This window comes from Trachemys scripta, chromosome 6 (assembly GCF_013100865.1).
Source record: "Trachemys scripta elegans isolate TJP31775 chromosome 6, CAS_Tse_1.0, whole genome shotgun sequence".
Classification (NCBI taxonomy): domain Eukaryota; kingdom Metazoa; phylum Chordata; order Testudines; family Emydidae; genus Trachemys; species Trachemys scripta.
The window spans coordinates 129,426,823-129,449,168 of NC_048303.1; the positions used below are offsets into that span (position 1 = coordinate 129,426,823).

At 47.7% G+C, this 22,346-nt stretch overlaps 1 protein-coding gene across 2 annotated transcripts in view; it reads right to left on the reverse strand.

Annotated features, from left to right (window-relative positions):
* TMOD1 (tropomodulin 1) overlaps window positions 1-20,691 on the reverse strand; it is a gene marked incomplete at its 5' end in the record, with an annotated part of 79,458 nt that extends 58,767 nt beyond the window's left edge. For both annotated transcript variants that reach the window (XM_034774837.1, XM_034774838.1), the window contains 2 exon segments: window positions 2,917-3,036; window positions 20,535-20,691. In XM_034774837.1, coding sequence (XP_034630728.1) covers window positions 2,917-3,036; window positions 20,535-20,691 — 277 coding nt within the window.
* Between the last annotated feature and the right edge of the window lie 1,655 nt (window positions 20,692-22,346).

Consider the following 22,346-nt stretch of genomic DNA (forward strand, 5'->3'; position numbering starts at 1 on the left):
TACCCACAGTGTCACCTAGTGGCTGAACGTGTAATACAGTTTAGTATCGACTACAGGCAGCCTGTCTGGGAGCTTGATTCTTGTTTCCCGTTTCTCTAGCCAGATCTGGGCCATCCCTGGCACAATCTGGAGCCTGGGGGCTGATTTACACTACACCACCTGGTAATGGTCCCCAAGGAATCACCTGCCAGATGGGGTCAGCTGCAGCTCAACACTCCCTCTCCACCTGCAAGCAGGGCTGCAGAAGAGCTGTTGGGTGGGCACTGGGGACTGGTGGCTGGTCTCTGCTCCCTTTGTGCTGCCTGAGCAAAACCAAAGGCTCTACTGAAATCCTGCCACCCCTAGCACATCTGTGCTCTTCAGCTGGAAGCACAGCAGCATTGGCTAGTGCCTGCACCGACACCAGCCAAGGTATGATGCATGGTGAGAAGGAGGAAAGCAGATCTTCCAGAAAGGCATCCAGCCATGATCTGAAGACCAAGAGATGGAGAACCCATCACTCCCCTGGGCACCATCCTCAGTGCTTGTCCCTTTGTTCAGGCTGGCTTCAGATGAGGATGCTATACCCAAAACCAAGTCACTCACTTAATAGAAGACACTGAAGATGCCTTTGAGAAGAGCAAGAAAGCTGGTGCTGTTCTGGAGGATCTGTCAGCTGCAGATTATACCGTCTGGCATGTGGGGCTGACCACTAAGTTGTTGCAGACGTTTCCCTGTAAGCCCATGATGTGCTTTATCATGGAAATGATAACAAATCAGAGCTTCATCTTGCCAACTGGAGCATAGGTGCCGACTCTGTGGGTGCTCCAGGGCTCGAGCACCTACGGAAAGAAATTAGCGGGTGCTTAGCACCCACTGGCAGCCAAGCTCCCCACTTCCCCTAGTGCCTCCTGCCTCTGGCGGCCCCACCGATTAACTCCTCCCCCTCCCTCCCAGCGCCTCCTGCACGCTGCAGAAAAGCTGTGGAGGGGGGTGTCGAACACTCCCTGGGTGGAGAGGAAGTCAGCGCCTATGAGCTGGAGACAAAGTCAGCTGGCTTAGACAGCTCTGTAACAGACTCCCACAAGGATCCGTTTTAGCTGCTCTCCTCTTCAACATACCTACTTACGACCTACTCACAAGAAAGGCCGATAAGTACATATGTGCAGATGACATCTGTTTTGTTGACATGGGTGACGATGGACATGATAGCAAAGGGTCACTCAGCCAGGACATGAATGTTCTGGACACAGAATGTAAGTCTCCACTGACAAAGGTAAGTGTGTCTAAGACAGTGGTCACAACCTTCCAGCTGAAGGATCCCCTGACCACTCAACCCCTTACAATCTGTGTTGAGGATCATCCTCTCCCTTTCCAGCCAGTTGTCTTTACCTAGGAGCCAAATTGGGCCACATTCTAAGAGAGCACCCCCTAGAGCACATAAAGAAAATGATCACCTCCAGCACTGCTGTGATACAGAAGCTATCAGGAACCTCCTGGGGAGCAAAGGTAAATGTTCTATGAACCTCAGTCCTGGCGCTGGTATTGAGAATAATCTGCAACCTGCTGCACACAAGGCTGACAATGGTTCCAATAGGTGCAAATGAGCAATGTGCACTTCCCAAAAGATCCACCCAGCTTCAGAAGAAAACGCCTACACCTGCAGTTGCTGCTGACTTGCCATGACTGACTTCACAACATCCTTTTGTGGCGGTAGTTCATGCACCGCCACAGCATTGCTGGCCCAATGCCAATCTCGGATGAACAACAGCATACCAGGGCTGACAACTACGTCCTTGTAGTGTGGCAGCAACTCTGGGCTAGAGAGACAGGTATGCCAACGAATTTCAGAAGCCCTAACTTACATCCACATGTTTGCAACCTGGGACGCAGATCCTGGATTAGGCTTAACTGGCTGGTGACTGGAACGGCCAAAGTGGCTGCCACCATGCAGAAACTTGGGGTTAGCCCCATCTTCACAGTGTGACTGCGGGGCAGCAATGAAGACAGTCAACGTGATGGAGGAGAACTCAGAAGACTCGAGGGTGGGCTGTAACTCCTGACTACCCGTGATGATGCAGCCATTAGATGGCCAAACAAATAGAGATCGACTTGCGAAGCATATGAAAGGAGATCATCCTACTGTTACAAATTTGTGCCTTATTTCTCATTTGAATTTGTCTTGCTTTAACTTTCAGCCATGGGTAGTTGTCATGCCTTTCTCTGCTAAATTAAACAGCCCTTTAATATCTGTAAGAAAGTCACCTTTTGATCTTCTTGACATTTCCTAGCAAATCCTAGGGTGCTAGATAGAGGGCAACACTCCGACATTCAGATTCACCCTCTTCTGCAGCTAACAGCAAAATTTGACTATCAGAAAGAATTGCAATGAAACAAAACCTTTCCAATGCTCAGAAAGGGTCTCTTTAGAAACTGGCCCCCTCTCTGCTACAGCTCTAATCCACCAACTCTCAGATCGGTGCCCAAACAAACCAAACCCATCATGGACGAGAGTCAGACTAGATTCTATGTGCTTCGTTTAAAGGACACACTCGCATAGAATGTGCAGAAGCTGCGTGTACTGGGAATAAATGCAGAGACTCAGAAAGAGAAAGAAGAAAAAGCAAAAAATATTTCCTCTTTTTTTGAGTAGATACTTTAAGACCCTCCCCATCCCTAGATCAATCTGGCCTCCGGTTTGGAACAGACAGATGGGCAGACTTTATTCTATAATTCCTTTGTAGTCAATAAGTAAATCCTACCAAATCCTTTACCTGTGCAGGGTAGACTTTGTAACCAAATCTTAAGCAACAGCGTTACAATAAAAAGCAGAAAGCAGCATTTGTGAAGAAGGCAGTAACCTGTTCCACACCACAAATAAGGAGGATTAATAGTAGTCAAGTATGTAAGACTCTCTCCCCTGGAACTGGATCTTACCAGCAATATCGCAGAGTTCTGCATCAGACGCATTAGCCAGGGCTTCCTCCAGCTCTGGCTCCAGCGTTACTCGTTCCAAAACAGGATCAATCGGCTTCTGCTTGGGGACCCAGACTTTTCCTATAAATACAAAGTGATGTCAATGGCATTCCGGCTGCTGGCTCCTGTTTAGCGATCACTGAGTCAGATTTACTTGGTGCACAGATTCACTTCCAAAGAACTCTAGGTGAAATTCCCTGGAGTGCAGAAGGCTGGCAGAAGGACGTATACGGTGCTTAGTCCTGCTGCTGACCCTCCGCATGGAGTGTGTTCTGCCCTCTGACTAGCTTTACCCGGAGGATGAGTTATGGATCCTAGAGCAGTAAGCAAAGAAACCCTCACCAGAATTCGGAAGTCACAGGCGAGCAGACTCCAGAGCTCTGCAAATCCATCTCAGATTTATTGTAAATGGGCTCCTGCAACTGTCTGGGTCAGAAGTGACTTGCCTGATTTCTTAGGCCTGGGGATTTTATATATTTACTGGCCTCTCTATAACAACAGTACCTACAAACTGAACAACATTTATCAAAAACACAGTGCTCAGAGCTCATACATGTCCCGCCCTTCACAGAAATATGCCTGGCCGAAGGCATCCAGCTAGCTAGACCAGCTACCTGTTTTTCTATTGTGCATTTGCTGTGGCAAATGCACAATAGAAAAACAGATAACAACGTTTAGCCAAAAGCCTAGCAGCCTGATCTGGAGTTGGCTTAAGCTCTGATCTGAAGGGCAGTCGGGGGAGCAAGTTCCAGAGGCAGGTCCTGCCCTTCCACTGACCTTGGAAACATAGCACCACAGCATCTCTCCAAGAGACCTCCGCTCATGGGCAACCTAGGGAAGGAGAGGCCTCAAGTTCAAAAGGGCTTGGGTAACCAATAACCCAGTTCTCCCATGTTACTGTGAACCCCAGGCCAAGTTTGGATTCACACACAGTCAGGTCATTGCAGGCTCACTGCGACCACTGGCCATACTGGAAAATATCACTGTGGCTTACGTAGGAGTAAAGACAGGTCTCAACTGGGACTCCAAGCTCCCTCCCCAGGTCTGGAGTGGTGGTTGTTGATGGTTCAGACTAGAAAGCCCAGATCCAAACCAACCCCTGTGGTTCTGAGTTTGAGTTTTCCACATCCAATCTGGATTTAGTTCCAAGGCAGGAGAAGTCTGGTGAGAATCACTGATCTCATGAGATTTCCACCACTTAGAACCAAAAATCTCAGAAAACCAATTCACAAGGACTTGGACTGTCTAATCCAAACCCAAAGCCTCCCCTAGACCTAATCTGGGTCTGAGCACTGTCTTTTCACCAACTATCTAGCTGGTGTGTGCCTATGAGTCAACAGTGTGCCCTTGTTGCCAAGAAGGCTAACGGCGTTTTGGGCTGTATAAGTAGGGGCATTGCCGGCAGATCGAGGGATGTGATCGTTCCCCTCTATTCGACATTGGTGAGGCCTCACCTGGAGTACTGTGTCCAGTTTTGGGCCCTACACTACAAGAAGGATGTGGAAAAATTGGAAAGAGTCCAGCGGAGGGCAACAAAAATGATTAGGGGGCTGGAGCACATGACTTATGAGGAGAGACTGAGGGAACTGGGATTGTTTAGTCTGCAGAAGAGAAGAATGAGGGGGGATTTGATAGCTGCTTTCAACTACCTGAAAGGGGGTTCCAAAGAGTATGCATCTAGACTATTCTCAGTGGTAGCAGATGACAGAACAAGGAGTAATGGTCTCAAGTTGCAGTGGGGGAGGTTTAGATTGGATATTAGGAAAAACTTTTTCACTAGGAGAGTGGTGAAGCACTGGAATGGGTTACCTAGGGAGATGGTGGAATCTCCTTCCTTAGAGGTTTTTTAAGGTCAGGTTTGACAAAGCCCTGGCTGGGATGATTTAGTTGGGATTAGGTCCTGCTTTGAGCAGGGGGTTGGACTAGATGACCTCCTGAGGTCCCTTCCAACCCTGATATTCTATGATTCTATCATTCTATGAAGCAGACAGGAAAGAGCAACCACACACATTCACAGGCACACTTCTCAAAATAACTGCGGGAGAGAGGAGGGCAGAGGTAGTTACGGCAAATCAGGGGGCATGGGTAGAAGTATTGCAGCGAGAGGGAGAAAAGCCACAGAATGTGGGGAGCAGATGTGCATCGTCAGGGGAAATGGCACTAGGAGGGGCAAGTCTTACCCTGAAGATTAACAGGGCACCAGTGTACTCTAGAGTCTGGTGTTGCAGGGGATACCAAGTCGTAGAGAGAAAGAAACTGGAGTCTGAGGAAGTGTCTGAGTGAAGACCACAGAGACGGGGAAATACCTATGGACAAAAGAGAGGGCAGGGAATGGTGCAGACAGTGCTGTGGTGTCAGGAAAGACAGTGGTCCCAAAAGAGGGGTGTGGGGTGTGCCCAGCTAGTGCAGAACCCTAATCATTATGGGTCTACAGCAGCTGCCATCCAAAAATCTCAAAGCACTTTACAGACTTTCCTGAACGTCCCCTTGACACATGTTGCCCTCTACCTCACTCGAGGGGCTGCAGAGGCTCCGAAAGTTGAGGTGACTTGCCCAGGGTCAGAGGCAGCCATAGGCTTTGCATCATGGCAGAGTAGGAAGTCCAGCTCCGGCCCTGAGTCTGGCTAGAGATCATTCTTCTTCCTCGAGGCACTGGGGATGCTTCCTGCCTGACTGCTTGGAGCCAGGTACCCTTTTCCTGGACAAGCTATAACCAGGTTGTATGTCTGCTGGAGTGCAGCTGCCCACCAGCACAGCTGCCTTTCCCCAGCTGATGGAAGGAAGACAGGGGCAGGGGCTGGGAGAAAATGTTTGTTTGCTCTCATTTGCCATCTGGATCAGAGAGCTCAGCTAAAACGGAACCTTTCTCTGGGAAGCCAACTGAAACAGCTTCTCTAGGCCACATAGGGGAGACTTAGCCAAGCAGGGACCCAGGAGAAATAAATGGGTCTTACCCTGTGTGGCCTTTTCTAACAATATTTGCTCAAACTCCAAATGCAGCATCAAATATGTGCAGCTTCCGAACACGTGCAGACACCTGGTGAGCAACACAGCGCGCATCGACTGAGCAAATCACTACTGCAGGCCGAACTCAAAAGCGCCCGGCCGAAGGACAAGCAGGAGCAAAGCAGCAGCGAGAGTGATGGGGAGAGCACAGGTCAGCAGAGCCAACTGGATTTCCTCTAGCGCCCAGCAGCACCCAGGGCAGTGCCCACAGCATGACCTTCAGGGGCCGCACTGCAGGAGAGCCAGGCTGCGACAGAGTGACCTGTCACATGGGGCACTCCAATTACACAGTCCTCTCAGAGGCTGCTGGGCATGGAAGGGGTCTGGGCCTGGATAAGCAGACCCAGGGCCGGCTCCAGGTTTTCTGCCGCCACAAGCTGCAAAAAAAAAAAAAAAGCCGTGGCAGCGCAATCGCGCCGCTCCAGTCTTCGGCGGCAATTCGGCGGTGGTTCCTTCGCTCCGAGAGGAGGGACTGAGGGACCCGCTGCCAATTGCCACCGAAGACCCGGATGTGCCGCCCCAATAGCGGACAGAGTGCCAGCCCTTGGTATTGGCCGCCCCAAGCACCTGCTTCTTTAGCTGGTGCCTGGAGCCGGCCCTGAGCAGACCCACAGCTGGGGTTAGACTTGCTGGGGCACAAGGCAGAAACTAAGCAGTGGGCCCCCACCATGCCTCCTTAGAAGCTGAAGCCTGAGCCCTACCGCCTGGCTTCCCTTCCTGAACATTCCTCTGCACCCCCTAGGGCTAGGGTTACCACCTTTGAAATGCAAAAATCCAGCAACCCCCACTCCACGAGGCAACTCCGCAACCCCCCCCACCAGCCACTGCCCGGAGCTGGAGAGAGCGCACACAGGCAGCTAAGGTTGATAACTTCATCCGGCTCCTCAGGCTGCTCTCTCGGCCCGCGCTGGCTGCGGGGGGCAGACAGCTACTGTGTTTTCAACAGTTCTGATCTGTTGTCGCTCAACACAGAAACTTTCACCATTCACCATCCCAGTGTACTGGGAGAATAATGCAAATCTTTAGACCCACGTAAAAAAACAGCAGATTAAATTGTTTTTCTGGCAACTGGCAAATCCATAAAAAAAACAGCCAGGCCGATCAAATCCCGGCCAGGTGGGAACCCTGTCTGGGGGCCCCACAGTTTGCACACCTCTGCGTTAGTGTGATTTATTTCCACTATAGAGATGAAATTACTATTATACTCGCATGACATTTACCCACAGAGACTCTGTAGCTCTGATGTATCTTAGCTTCGTGGGGGCCCCCGTGGCGTGGTGGGGCAGCCCCAGCTCATTGCAAGGGAGGAGAGAGAAGGACACGACCATGCTCTGGAACAATGGTTCTCAACTTGAGGTCCATAGACTATATCTAAGGGGTCTGCGAAATAATTAGATCAAACAGAATTCAACTCTATGTACAGACAATAGATTTCCAAAGGGGGCTGCACCTCCATTTGACATTTTCCAAGAGGTCTGCAAATGAAACAGTTGAAAACCCCTGCTCTGGAAGCCGGAAGCCGTACCTAGGCCAGAAACAGCTTGCACCGAGCCAAACACCTGTGGGGCAGGCACTGTGTTTGGGGAGAGCGGGGCACCAGCTGGGGCTTTCCCCAGGAAACTGAGGACTTGCTGTAGAGGTAAGAAATCTCTGGGGAAAAGGAACAAGACACTTACGGCGTAGGTGATAAACAGAGCGCTGACACCCTTGAAGAACTATTCCTGTGAATTCGCTGGATTTGTTCTTTGTTTCCCCCCCGTGACGGTCAGGTTATCTTAGCCTACCAGGTGATAGCTTGGTAATACAGGCAGAGAGCGCTCTCCCATTGCAACCCTTGAGCTTCCTGCTGCCTCAGGCCCACAACCCCTCATTACTCCAGGTCCCCTGAAATCCCCCGGAGGTCCAGTGGGTAGGGACTCCCCTTTCTGCATCTCAGATTCCCCTCCCACCTTTGCTCTGTTAGACCGCAAGCTCTTTGGGGCAGGAGTAATCTCAGACTATGTCTGTACAGTGCTTAACACAAGGGGGCCCTGATCATGGTGGGGATCTCTAGTGCTACTGTAATGATGAACTCCCATACCACGGGGCAGGAAGAGGTGGGGTGGGGTAAGGACTTGGGGGAAGGGGTGGGGTGGGGCCTGGGGCAGAACAGGGTCGAGCACGCCTGGGAACTTGGGAAGTTGGCGCCTCTGCCCAAGACTCCTCTGCCATCCCTATCTTCGGGGGCAGGTCTGTGGCTGCAGGGAGGGGCAGCCTCCCCATCAGCTACCCACCACCTCCCTTGTCAGTTCCGCCATCCTGACGCCTCCCGCCACCCACCCCAGGGCTGCTCCTACTCCTATGCCAGGGCAATGGGGCGCCAGGGCTGCCCATCCTGCTGGCAGGGGGAGTGAGACCCTGGCGTTCCCAGAACCCTAGAGCGCAGCTGGAACCAGAGCAGCGGCCAGGCGACCGATGGGTCTGTGAGTGGGGGAGAGGGGTGGCAGTGCCTGAGTTTTCGGAGCGGAGGGGAACATCTCAGCATTTCCTGAGGGAAGGGCTCCCCGCATTCTGTCCCGGACTGCCTGCCTGGCTACATGCCTGCTGTGCAGAGGGGCTAGTATATAGTGGGGATGCTAAGAGCCATTGAACCAAACTGTAAACCCTGCATAGGATGGAAACCGCATCAAGCCAGGAGGTGCAGCAGCCTCCCAGCACCCCTAGTTCCAGTACCTGTGCTGCTGGGGAAGCTGGGCTTGTTGGGAGGTTGTCATCTCTTGCCAGCGAGAGAGTCCCCAGTCTGTCCCCCTGAGCAGTGAGAGCAGGAGTCCAGAGGCCTGCCCTGCACCTCGAGGGGAGATCGTCCCCCTCCCCGTACTGCATAGGGAGAGCAGGGACTTCTCTCACTCAGGGCCGGCTCCAGGCATCAGCCGAGCAAGCTCGTGCTTGGGACGGCAGCTTGTACGAGGTGGCATTTCGCCCAATCCTAGGCCGCATTTTTATTTTTTTTTTTTTTTTTTTTGCCCTTGTCCTTCCCTCCCAGCCGACCGGAGCGGCGTGGAGTCTACCCGGCAGGCAGCGCGGCAGGAGGGGCCACGTGGCAGTGCCCTGCTGAAATCCTGGCCGCCCCCCTTCTCTCTCTCCCCCCCTGCTCTCTTCCCCCCCCCCCCCCCCCGGGGCACATCTGCCATGCTGCAGGGTTGTTGTTGGTTTTTTTCGCTTTGCCATTCTGGCAGCCCGTTTTTTGGGGGGTTTTTTTTTTTTTTTTTGCTTGGGGCGGCCAAAAAGCGAGAGCCGGCCCTGCTCTCACTGACCAGAAGGGTCAGTCACCCCGGAGCAGCCGCGCTTTCAACATTATACAGCTAGTGTCAACTGAGAAGATAAAGGGGCAGACTTTCAAAATGCTGCTGCAGGGAGGGGTTTGTTTCAGCTCTTCTGCTGGAGGATCTTGTGGCCAGAGGGTCGCAGGGCGGTAGTGCTAGGGGAGAAGTCACGCACAGCACACAGAGAACCAGGACGCGTTTGGAAAACGGGCCTGGCAAAGGAGATCGCACGCACCGAGTCAGCGTGGAATGTCACCCAGCACTATTTCTGTCCTCTGTCTGAAGGCAGGGTCAGCAATGCTACACTAACTGAAAAGGAGAACAAAGACTGCGCTGCCGCAGCTGTTAAGAAGCAGCACACAGCCTGAATGTGGCTATATTTAGGCTGCACAAAGAAGCAACTGCGTTGTGCTGTCTCTCAAGATGAAATGGAAAGCCACAAGGTGCTATGCATGGTACTTCATGGAACGGCCCGTTTTCACTTTCCATTCCATGTGTAATTACACTGAAACAAGGGGAAGGAGTTTTACTGGGCTACTGTAGCCGCTCTGGCAAAAATAAAGTGTCTTGTCTGTTCTCGTAATAGCACTTTGTTTGGTTTAGGAGCATTTTAGATTAAAATGGCTGGAAGGCATTGAGTGATTGACAATCTCAGCTCTGAGCTGATATATACAATTAAAACTGCATCACAGTTTTCTTTTTCCACTAGAAGTCTGATTCCTTGCCAGCATTGAGCCGAGAGGATAAATATACATAAATTGTGTTGGAACCATACAAAGCCCATGACCTGTCCCTGACTTTTATTAACAATAACAGTGACAAAATGGGACTGAGCCCCAGCCCCGCTGCAGGAGGGGAAAGGAGGGGGGAGTCCAGCACCCCCTGCTACTGCGGCTGGAAGCTCTGGACTGCCCCAGCTGCCCGCTCAGGGGACCCTGCAGCCTGGAGCTCTAGGTCGCCCCACTGCTCACAGCGGCTGGGAGCTCTGGACTCCCTCAGCTGCCCGCTCAGGGGACCCTGCTGCCTGGAGCTTTAGGTCGCCCCGCTGCTCACAGCGGCTGGGAGCTCTGGACTCCCTCAGCTGCCCACAGTGGCTTGGAGCTCTGGGTCCCCTGGCTGCTTGTGGCTGCTGAGAGCTCAGGGGACCCTGCTGCCTGGAGCTCTGGGTCGCCCTGCTGCTCACAGCGGCTGGGAGCTCTGGGTCCCCCCATCGTGTCTAGGAGCTGCAAGGATCCCACCCTCACCCATGGCAGCTTGGACCTCCAGACAGCGGCATATCATAGCCTAGGCCAACAAGGCCTAGGCCTAGGGCGGCAAATTTTCAGGGGCGGCAAATTTAAAATAGCAGCCCAGCATTTTTGTAATCGCGGCATTGCGCGCCGCAATTCTACCAATCATGATAGCGCTTATTGAAACCACCAATGACGGCGCGACGGAAACGCCATTTAGTAAGCAACATACTTGGGACTGGAGTCACGACGACAATCCTAAGCATTATTTAACAATATGACTGGAAGGAAGAAGTTAAGCGCTGCTCAGTTAAAAAAAAAAATGCTATACAGAAGAAAGAAAGGGAAAATGAAATGATAGCAAAAATGCGCAAAATTGATTCCTTTGTTGTATCAGTTAGTGCCGACAGTGAGACAGAAAAAAAAGTTGAAAAAGGTAGTGAAGTAAAAAGTGAAAATATTGATGTGTATAAAGTACATATTAAAACTAATGAAGAAATTCCAGCTGTGGTTAGTGTTGAAGAAAATGTTCCAAATACTAGTGTATCAGAGACTACCAGGAATCATGTTGATCTGGATATCTTTGACAATACTGCAGAGATTTGCGAATCACATTAATCAGAAATTCAATCTGATATTGGAATATCTACTATAAGTGACGACCCGGCCCAATGGATATTGAATGATGCTACAATTGAGTATTTATCAACACATGGTATTAAACAAAATATTGATAGTGATTTTACTAACTCAAAAAGGCAATATACTGATAAAATGCGTGTTCTAACAAAAAATGTATTTGAACGACATCTTTTAAATGGTGAAGTAAAGCCAGGGCAATATCTTGTATATTCAAAGAGCAAAGGAGCCGTGTTTTGTGCCCCGTGTCGATTATTTGGAGGGATCTCTAGTCTGGTGACGAGTGGATACCATGACTGGAAAAACATATCAACTTGACTACGTGAACATGAAAATTAGACTGAACATAAAACGTGTGTACTGACAATGGTGAAGAGAGGCGAGATATCCGGAAGAATTGATATGAATTTAAAATTTCAAATGGAAGAAGACATTATGTATTGGAGAAATGTGTTGAAAAAGATTGTAGCAGTGGTAAAGAAACTTTCAAGCAGAGGACTTGCATTTAGAGGTAAGGTGGAAAAATTTGGATCACCTTATAATGGCAATTACATGATGGCCCTTGAGCTTCTCGCAGAATTCGACCCATTTTTAGCGAGTCACATTGCACATTATGGAAATGAAGGTCGAGGTAACGTATCTTATCTTTCATCCTATATATATAATGAGCTTATAAAATTGATGGTGTCAAGGCTGCTTCCCCACTCTGAACTTTAGGGTACAAATGTGGGGGGCCTGCATGAAAACTTCTAAGCTTAACTACCAGCTTAGATCTGGTCCGCTGCCACCACTCCCAAAATGCTAATTCCCTTCCCTGGGTAGCCTTGAGAGACTCTTCACCAATTCTTTGGTGAATACAGATCCAAACCCCTTGGATCTTAAAACAAGGAGAAATTAACCATCCCCCTCCTTTCTCCCATCAACTCCTGGTGGATCAAGATCCAACCCCTCTGGATCTAAAAACAAGGAAAAATCAATCAGGTTCTTAAAAAGAAGGCTTTTAATTAAAGAAAAAGGTAAAAATCATCTCTGTAAAATCAGGATGGAAACTAACTTTACAGGGTAATCAAACTTAAAAAGCCCAGAGGAATCCCCTCTAGCCTTAGGTTCAAAGTTACAGCAAATAGAGATAAACACTCTAGCAAAAAGGTACATTTACAAGTTGAGAAAACAAAGATAAAAACTAACACGCCTTGCCTGGCTGTTTACTTACAAGTTGGAAATATGAGAGACTTGTTCAGAAAGATTTGGAGAACCTGGATTGATGTCTGGTCCCTCTCAGTCCCAAGAGCGAACAACCCCCAAACAAAGAGCACAAACAAAAGCCTTCCCCCCACCAAGATCTGAAAGTATCTTGTCCTCTTATTGGTCCTTTGGGTCAGGTGTCAGCCAGGTTACCTGAGCTTCTTAACCCTTTACAGGTAAAAGGATTTTGGAGTCTCTGGCCAGGAGGGATTTTATAGTACTGTACACAGGAGGGCTGTTACCCTTCCCTTTATAGTTATGACAGATGGCTTCAAATGTGATCTCAATTATTATTAAAGAAGTAAAAGAAGCCAAATATTTCTCGATAAAGCATTGACTCAACTCCCGACATATCTCATGTTGATCAATTGGCTTTTATATTGAGATATGTAAACGATGCTGGCACACCAGTAGAGAGGTGTCTTTGTTTTTTACCAAATACTGGCCACAAATCAGAACAGTTAGCTGATGCTGTACTTTCAACTTTGATTTGTTATGGATTAGATATCGCAAACTGCCATGGCCAGTCGTACGACAATGCCACTAACATGTCTGGTGTATATAGCGGGTTGCAAGCAAGAATTAAGAATATAAATCCTTATGCTGTGTATGTGCCTTGCTCTGCGCATTCTTTAAATCTGGTTGGAATATGTGCAGCAGAAAGTTGTCAAGAAGCATGTTCATTTTTCTCAACTGTCCAACATCTTATATTCATTTTTTTCTGCCTCTACTCACCAGTGGGAGATTTTACTATCTAATTTGAAGCCAGGCAGTAAAGTAATAAAAAGACTTTCTGAGACTCGCTGGTCATCTCGAGTGGAAGCTTGTCATAATTTGAGTAAAAACTGGAATGCTATAATTAAAGCCTTAAAAACAATGAAGGAAGATGCTACTGAGAAACCTGTTACACGTAATGAAGCTGCAGGCCTGCAGCAAAAACTCGATTGACTTGAGGCAGCTTTTATGGCTGTATTTTGGAGCTCACTCTTGGAAAGATTTCATATAACTAGCCAAAAACTGCAAAATGTTTATACTGATATACAGACAGTTGTAGAACTCTACAACTCACTAATAGGATACATTAACTCTATACAGGGCTTTTTTGATATGTACGAAGAGAAAGCCAAAGAAAAATCTGAAATTGAAGATTATGAATTTGACGCAAAGCGAAAAAGAAAGCGTAAACTGCAAGCTGAGGAGACACGCGAAGTTGAAGTGGAAATGTGTGGTAGAGATAAATTTAAAGTAGATACCTTTTTAACAATGCTAGACCTTGTATGTTCTGAATTGAAACGCAGAAGTAATGCGTATCAAGAAATTTATAGCAGATTTCAGTTTCTGTCTAACATTACCAATACTTCAACAGCAGATATAACAGTTCATGCTAAAAAATTACAGCTATGCTACCAAGGAGATTTAGAAGAATCATTTGTGAATGAGTGTCTACATTTTCAATCGTATTTGGAAGGTGTCGAAATTCCTGAAAATGAAAAGAAGCCAATTATAAGATATTGCAGCCTTCTTCGAAATCAAAACATTCATTCAGTATATCCAAATCTTGATATTGCCTTCCGAATGTTCATTTGCACACCTGCTACAAACTGTTCAGCAGAATGATCATTTTCGGCTTTAAAAAGGGTGAAAAACTATTTGAGGGCTAATATCAGTGAAGAAAAATTAAACTCCCTTTCTCTCCTGACAATTGAAAAGGATCTAACAACTTCTCTGGATTATACAGAATTAATTAATAAGTTTGCCGCTCAAAGGTGTAGGCGTAAACAAATGTAATTACTTACTACTCAAAAACTTTTATTTCTTTCATTGTATCTACATAAAATAAAAAAATAAATATTTGATATACACCAGACCCCCGCTTGAACGCGGCGTTTTGAATCCATGTGTGCAGTCCCACGCGATAACCGAAATCGCGCCATACAGACTAAAACTAAAAAAAATAAAACAAGTTCATATGGGGCCAGCTGCCGGGGACGCCAATTATTTCAGGGCCTAGGGGCGGCAAAATCATTAATCTGCCACTGCCTCCGGACCATGGTGGCTGGGAGCTGCGGGGGGCCCCACTGCTCATGGCAGCTCAGAGCTTCAGGGCCTCAGTCAGCCGACAGCTCCAGCTCCCTGCACTGAGATTGAAGTGGAAAATGTCACGGAGGTCACAGAAGTCATGGATTCCGTGACTTCTGTGACTTCAATGACATAATCTTACCCTTAGCAATTATGCACAATACTCTTATTTAACAAGGAAATTACAGCTGTTCGGAAACATTCCAATGGGATAACATTCTGTCAGAATATGCAGTTCTATCAAAATGCTTCCCAAAACTGACATATGCAGTGTTGTTGTCACCATGCTGGTCCCAGGATATGAGAGAGACAAGATGGGTGAGGTAATATCTTTTATCGGACCAACTTCTGTTTCACCTCAAATTTAGCTGCAACCTCTGAATACGTTTCCCAGATTTCAAGAAGAGCTCTGTGTAAGCTAAAAATCTCGTCTCTCTCACCAGCAGAAGTTGGTCCAATAAAAGATATTACCTCACCCACCTTGTCACACAAAATTGAATAATTTTTGCCGGAATTTCATTTTTGAAGAAAACCAGGGAGAAAAGTGTTCTGACAATGTCAAAACATCTCATTTCCATTTTTTATGTTGTTTATTTTGTACTATAATATAAAATGTTAAAGGCAAAATAGAAACCGAATGTTTTGACTGACAGGAAACAAATTTGTTTAGGAATTTTCCTTTGCATAGAACTTCAAAATGTTCAGGTTTGTTCCAATCTCAATTCTTCTCACACGCACACGCACATGCACACACTCTACTCATGGATCTATTTAAACTTGTCTAGGACAACATTAGCTTTTCAGTGCCTGTTGCTAGTATCCTTTTCAGTACCATGGGAAGGGAGCATGTCTAGTGATTGAACATAAGAACAGCCATACTGGGTCAGACCAAAGCTCCATCCAGCCCAGTATCCTGTCTTCTGACAGTGGCCAGGCACCCCAGAGGGAATGAACAGAACAGGTAACCATCAAGTGATCCATCCCCTGTCGCCCATTCCCAGCTTCTGGCCGTCAGAGCATGGGGTTACATTCCTGCCCATCCTGGCTAATAGCCATTGATGGACCTATCCTCCATGAACTTATCTAGTTCTTTTTTGTACCCTGTTATAATTTTGGCCTTCACAACATCCTCTGGCAAAGAGTTCCACAGGTTGACTGTCCGTTGTGTGAAGAAACACTTCCTTTTGTTTGTTTTAAACCTGCTGCCTATTGATTTCATTGGTGACCCCATAGGTGCTGGAACTAGGGGTGCTGTGGGTGCTACCACACCCCCTGGCTTGAAGTGGTTTCCATTCATATGCAGGATTTACAGTTTGGTTCAGTGGCTCTCAGCACCCCCACTATACACATTGTTCCAGCAAACCTGGGTAACAGCAGTTCTTGTGCTATGTGAAGGGGTAAATAATACCTCCTCATTCACTTTCTCCGCACCAGTCACAATTTTATAGACCTCTATCATTCCCCCCCGCTCATTGTCTCTTTTCCAAGGTGAAACGTCCCAGTCCTTTTAATCTCTCCTCTGTGACGTTGCACTCTGAATGATTTTATGAAAATATGCTAATGCATGTGAATATAATGTAACTGGAATATGCTTCATGCAAAAGTTTGCTTTTAAGGTATCATTACAAAGCTTATAATTTACTGAGTGTGGTTATTCTATTTGTATGTATGTATCATTCTTGTATCTGAAACTAGAAATATGAAATATAACTCTGAAGGCCTATTGTAATTATGCAAAGTGTGGGCCATTAATGGCGGTGTGGAATTTTGATGACTCCCATTAACCCGGACAATTGACTGTAGATGCCTCTGTTTACTTGTAAGACTTCCTGTATACTTGTGTGCTAGCAAGTGGGCAAGGAAGTCTTACAGTGACATGTGATCATGTCGCCTGAACTGGAATCCATCTTTAACCTGGTGCTTTTCCATTTAGGAGGAGGAGTGGGAACTCAGAGAGGGACAAAGGATTCCCGCCTTGTGCAAAAGATATATAAGGGGATGGAACAGAACAAAGGGGGCTGCAATCATGAGAAATCCCTTAGCTACCACCTGAGCTGGAATAAGGACTGAACCAGGGGAAAGATTGGGCCCAGACTAGGAAGGCATCTAGTCTGTAAAAGAAGCTTATTGGAACATCTCTGAGGGTGAGATTTCATCTGTAATCACTTTCTTACTCTATTAGGCTTAGACTTGCATGTTTTATTTTATTTTGCTTGGTAATTCACTTTGTTCTGTCTGTTATTACTTGGAACCACTTAAATCCTACTTTCTGTATTTAATAAAATCACTTTTTACTTATTAATTAACCTAGAGTATGTATTAATACCTGGGGGGGGGGGGAGAGGGGCATACAGCTGTGCATATCTCTCTATCAGTGTTATAAAGGGCAAACAATTTATGAGTTTATCTTGTATAAGCTTTATACAGGGTAAAACGGATTTATTTGGGGTTTGGACCCCAATGGGAGTTGGGTACCTGAGTGTTGAAGACAGGAACACTTCTTAAGCTGTTTTCAGTTAAGTCTGCAGCTTTTGAGGGTCGTGATTCAGTCCTGGGTCTGTGTTTGTAGCAGGCTAGCGTGTCTGGCACAACCAGGCAGGGCACTGAAGTCCCAAGCTGGCAGGGAAAACGGGCTCAGAGGTAGTCTCAGCACATCAGGTGGCAGTTCCCAAGCGAGTTTCTGTGATCCAACCCGTCACACTCTCCTCATCTGGAAGCTGTTCAATACCCCTGATCATTTTTGTTGCTCTTTTCTGAACCTTTTCTAATTCCGATATATCTTTTTGGAGATGAGGCAACCAGATTTGCACACAGTATTCAAGGCATGGGTGTACCATGGATTTATATAAAGGCAATATGATATTTACTGTCTCAATATCTAGCCCTTCCTAATGGTTCCCAACATTCTGTTCACTTTTTCGATTGTGGCTGCACATTGAGTGTATGTTTTCAGAGAACTATCCACGACTCTTAAGATCCTTCTTGAGTAGTAACAGCTAATTTAGATCCCATCATTCTGTATGCATAGTTAGAATTATGTTTCCCACTGTGCATACTTTTGCACTTATCAACGTTGAATTTCATCTGCCATCTGATTTATAGTTCCCTGGTTAGAGCAGAGAACTAAAGTCAGGATTGTCGAGCAAGTGCATGCAACTTTTGGGTTCTATTCCTGGCTCTGTCACCTTGGGCAAGTCACTTAACATCTCTGTGTCTAAATGGAATATAAATACATATCTACCTCCCCAGAGTGTTATAAATAGTTTAACTAGCTGTAAAGATCATTGGAAGGAATTATAATTCCTAATACCTCAGACTCTGGAAATGCTAAATACCTATAATACATTCCTCCTGCACCACTGTAATAGCATTCCCTATTGTCTTATGGAGGCATGTTGGCTAGTTAAGGTTGTGCTGTGACTTGATACTTAAAGCATTTTAATCCTTCTATTTTACACCATAGCCATTGAATTTAGTCTTTCCATTTATCATCATCCCTCTGCCAAGGACAACGGCATTTTCCATGGTATTTTTTCACTAAAATGTACTGACTATGGCAGAGGAAAGAGGCCTGAGCCCTCTGATGCACACAGATCAGCGCCAGAGCACAGGAATAGGGCAGTTTTCAGAGCCAGCGCACGGGAAAGCTGACAAACTGCTCAGATCCACCAGCACTACCCAGCCAACCCCCAACACCCCAGCTGCATTCTCACAGACATGCCCACTGACTAGATACTGTGGGGAGGGAGTGGTGGGAGCTGAAAGGGGTTTCTGCTGGATGGGGCCATGGTTTGGAGGGAGAAGTGAGACCAGAGAAGAGCTGCATGCTGAGGAACCACAGGGAATTCATCAGAGCCATGGGGGAGTATGGGCAGAATGGGACTGGACCGGGGCAGAGGGGGATGTTCAGTGAGGTTATGGGGCAGGAGAGGGGACATGCAACCACAGAGGAGCTGAGCTCCAATGGGCTTCCAAAGGGTCAGCAGAGGAAAGCTGTTCACCACTTCCCCAACCTGTGCCCACTAACCAGAAACCGTGCTCTCTTTCTTCCATAATGCCAACAAAGCCTTTCTGCCCTACCCATAACCCCTCAATACAGCCCTGCTCCCCGCATCCCCTTTACCCCAGCATCGTACTGCTCCTTCTACAAGTACCCCAGTCCTAGGCTCTGCCAGCGCATGTGTCTCTGGAATTTACAGCTAATATCAAGCGAAGGTTGGGCATTGAGTGCACAGTGGCTGGCTGCCAGATGACTCTGAAAGGGCATTTTCTGAGGAGGCTGGGTGCTGGGAGGGAAGGTATGCCGGAGGAGGCTTGTGTGGACATGGCTACTGAGCTAGCTGGTGATTTCTGGGTTTTAGTGAATGCACTGCTAGGAAATGAACCACAGTGATGTTCCTGACGGAGGTTTGGTGTGGGAGTATTAACTGGTGCTCGGGCAGTCCAGGGCTGAACATGCCAAATGAAGGGCCTTCTGCCTCGTCCTTTGGGGGCTTATTCCACAGGCGAATAAATCCCATTGTGGAGACGTTTATCGTGATATTCCCTCTTTGTTTCATCCCACTGATCCTAGTTATAACCCCTCGGTTGCACCACAGCGTGTCGTTGCAGCCTTGTGCTTCCACCCTTTATGTATTTGCAGGCGGTTATCACGATCCCCTTTAGTGTTCCCTTAGCCAAGCTGCACGTAATAAGCTCATTTAATCTTCCCTCCCCAATACATTCCCATAGACCCAGAACCAGTCTGTTGTTTTGTTGAACTCTCTCCAATTTGTGAGGATCCCCCTGGAGACACGGCACCTGGAACTGGGTACTTTATTCCACGTGCCGTCACCCCAGAGGCCAGCAGACAGAGGCCAACGTTCTCCTAAACAGGCACCTACAGTTAGGCTTCTAAACCCATATCCCGTCCTCTCAGAATGAATCATTATGGGCATCTGTTTCTCTGCCAGCAAGGCCCTCACCTATGGAGTCCTGCAAGACTCAATTGTGTTCCTGAAGCCATTGGGACAGCTCATCAGCTGTCAATACAGGCCCATGTGCCAACAGTACGCAGATGACAGCCAGGTCCAGGTCTCCTTCCCAACAAGTGTAAAGACGCCATTCCTCGGCTCGCTCTGTGCCTAGCGCCAATGAGTGGCTGGCTGGAGCCAAGCCCAAGCAACACTCAGGATGCTGACAGGAAGAGGAAAGAGCTTTGAGGACCTTGATACGTGGTAGAGGAAGAACTGGCAGGACTTGGACAGTCTAGAGGTGGAGGAAGGAAAAGCTGATCCCCACATCAAGGGCTCGGGGATGGGGAAATTGGTGGCATTTTCACCAGTGGCATTGGACGGGGGAAACAGAAGGCTCAATAGGAAAAATAAGGAGTGCTGTTTTAGCCATATTGTGCTAAGCTGCAGGTTCGGTGTTTGGGGGAGATGACAGAGCGAGAGCCTAGCATGTGGGACTGGTGAACCGGGGTCAAGAGTGGAGGGGAACATCTCCGAGGCATCAGCACAGAGACTGCTTGAAACTATACAAGTGGGGTCGACCAGCCAGGGACAGGGCACATTGGGGACGAGGCCCCAGAACTGCACAAGTCCCACAGATAGTGGGAGAAGGGAAGAGGACCCACCAAGGAATCAGTCAGGGTAGGAGGAGCGAAGAGCAGTCATGCGAGCTGAGGGAGAACAAGGAAGGAGTGAGCAATGCTCTCACACAGGAGTCAGGGAGGGTAGAGCTGTAATTTTCCTGTGTGTGCTGCAATCTCTCACCCACACACAACTGCTTCTAAGAGCCTTGGCTTGGTCTACGTGACCAAATCTGGCTCCGGGTGCCAGTCTGGCATCTGCCTCTGCCACCAGCTGGTGTTGAGAACAGCTGTCACGCCAGTGGGATCAGCACCAGCAGCTTGGAGGCTGCTGCACTGTACATCCAGATCTCAACCCCAGCCGTTTCCGTCGTGTACATGGGTCACGCTCGTCCTCCTCTGGACTGACTCACGCCACACAGCAGCCCGCACCCGAAGATCTCTGTGTGACCCCAGGATCCTCTGCACTACAGCATGTGTTACAACCAAAGCCACATGCAGCCATACCTCTCTTTTCCCCTGTGAAAGGGACCAGGTCTTCTCGATCTTTCATATCTTTCGCCTGCTTTTCTAGGTGGTCCAGAAGCTCGTCCCTTTTGAATGGGCCAGTCGGTGTCTTTTTGGTCTGGTCCCTCTGTCTGAGTCCCACAGGCAGCAGGTCATTCTGGATTAAAAGAGCAGGACACCAAGATTAGCTATTCAGATTAAAACAAATGACTCCATCATCTTTTCTCTCTCTTTTATTGAATTGTTTTCTTTGTGCACATCAGCCGACTTGTCTTGCAAATGGGAAAATGAATTCATTGTTGAACTCCACAATTGTATAGTTCCAACACAATTTATGTACATTTATCCTCTTGGCTCTCTGCCAGAGCACCCAGTCGCTGAACTTGGACTTGCTATTGCTACTGAGTGCAGACCAGAAGTTCTCTCTCCCCCTCCCTTTAGGTTATAATGGTCTTTTCCTTGTCCTCTGCTCCCAGTTTACTACCTCGATCTATTTATCCATCAAGGGCCAAATCCTGCTCTCACTTGACTCATGCGAGGAAAGCAAGCAAGCTTTGATCCCCCCTATCCTCGTGTGTCAGTTCCTTGCTCAGCCTGAGGAGTGAAGAGAACAGGACAACACCAGAAGGAACCTGCTGCTCAGAGGGAGTTTAGGGGAACAGTACGGCGATCTGGAGCCCATGTAGGCTGGGGCTTGCATCTATCAGAGGCCTATTTCTGAGCCAAGTTGGCTTGGCCCAGAAAATGTGCAAATTTGGGGTTTGACACATTTCCAGTTTGAAAACAGCCACATCGGTGAATTACATGGAACAACAGAAAAAGAGCATCAGGAATATAAAATCACCTGAAAGGAAATGACATGACAAATGTACAATGAGGTTTCACACACATTTTCCCTCCCCAATGTTTTGCATAGCTCTGAGAGAGAGCCAGTTACCTGCAAAGCTTTGTGGGGAAGGTCATTTTAGAAATATTGTGTCTATTATCTTACTGCAGAATAAAAATGTTATAGACCTTATGCCTTTTTAATAGTAACTACATAGTATGCAGCCATTGTAGCCGTGGGGGGGGGGGTACGCAGCAATGGCCTGACATAGCAACGCACTTAAGCACATGCTTACATTTAAGCATAGGATAATCCCGTTGAAGTCAACAGGATTACTGCCTGCTTGAAATGAAACACGCACTTGAGTGCTTTGTTGGAACAGGGCTAAAATTTACATATTATGAAGTCTCATGACCTGGGAGCAAGAAGTTGCTTTTCCCAATGTCTGCCTAATAAATGAAATCATTAGTTGCTAATTGATTCAAAATACAAAAAGCTACAAACCAGGCAGATTCAGTCACCACTAGCTGACCATGCAGAGAACCATGCTGAACTGCAACGCACTAATCTGAATGCTTTGGAATAGCTCTGCCCTTGGCTTTCTCAGGCCTGATACCCTGAGAGGTCACGACCCATATACTTTACCTTAGCTGCTCCACACTGTGTCTTTGAGTGATGTTTTCTTTGATCATTAGCTTTCCCAGGACACTCTGGCTCAGCCTCGTTGGGGAAGCAATAAGTATAATCCAGGAAGATCACTGAATGTCTGATTATTCTTTGTCTGTATCGTGTCACTGGCACTTTTAATCCCCAAGGTAATCTGCACAACCCACTGCTTTCCCATGGGATATTACAGGGAGAGTCCTCCTCCCACTGCACTTGGCGTCACCCACCCTAGTATTGGAATAATCTGTTTGCCTGCCAGCTGGCTCTGTGCAGGTCTTAGTATGGGTATAAAATACTGTCCCCGCTAGATGGCTTCATTT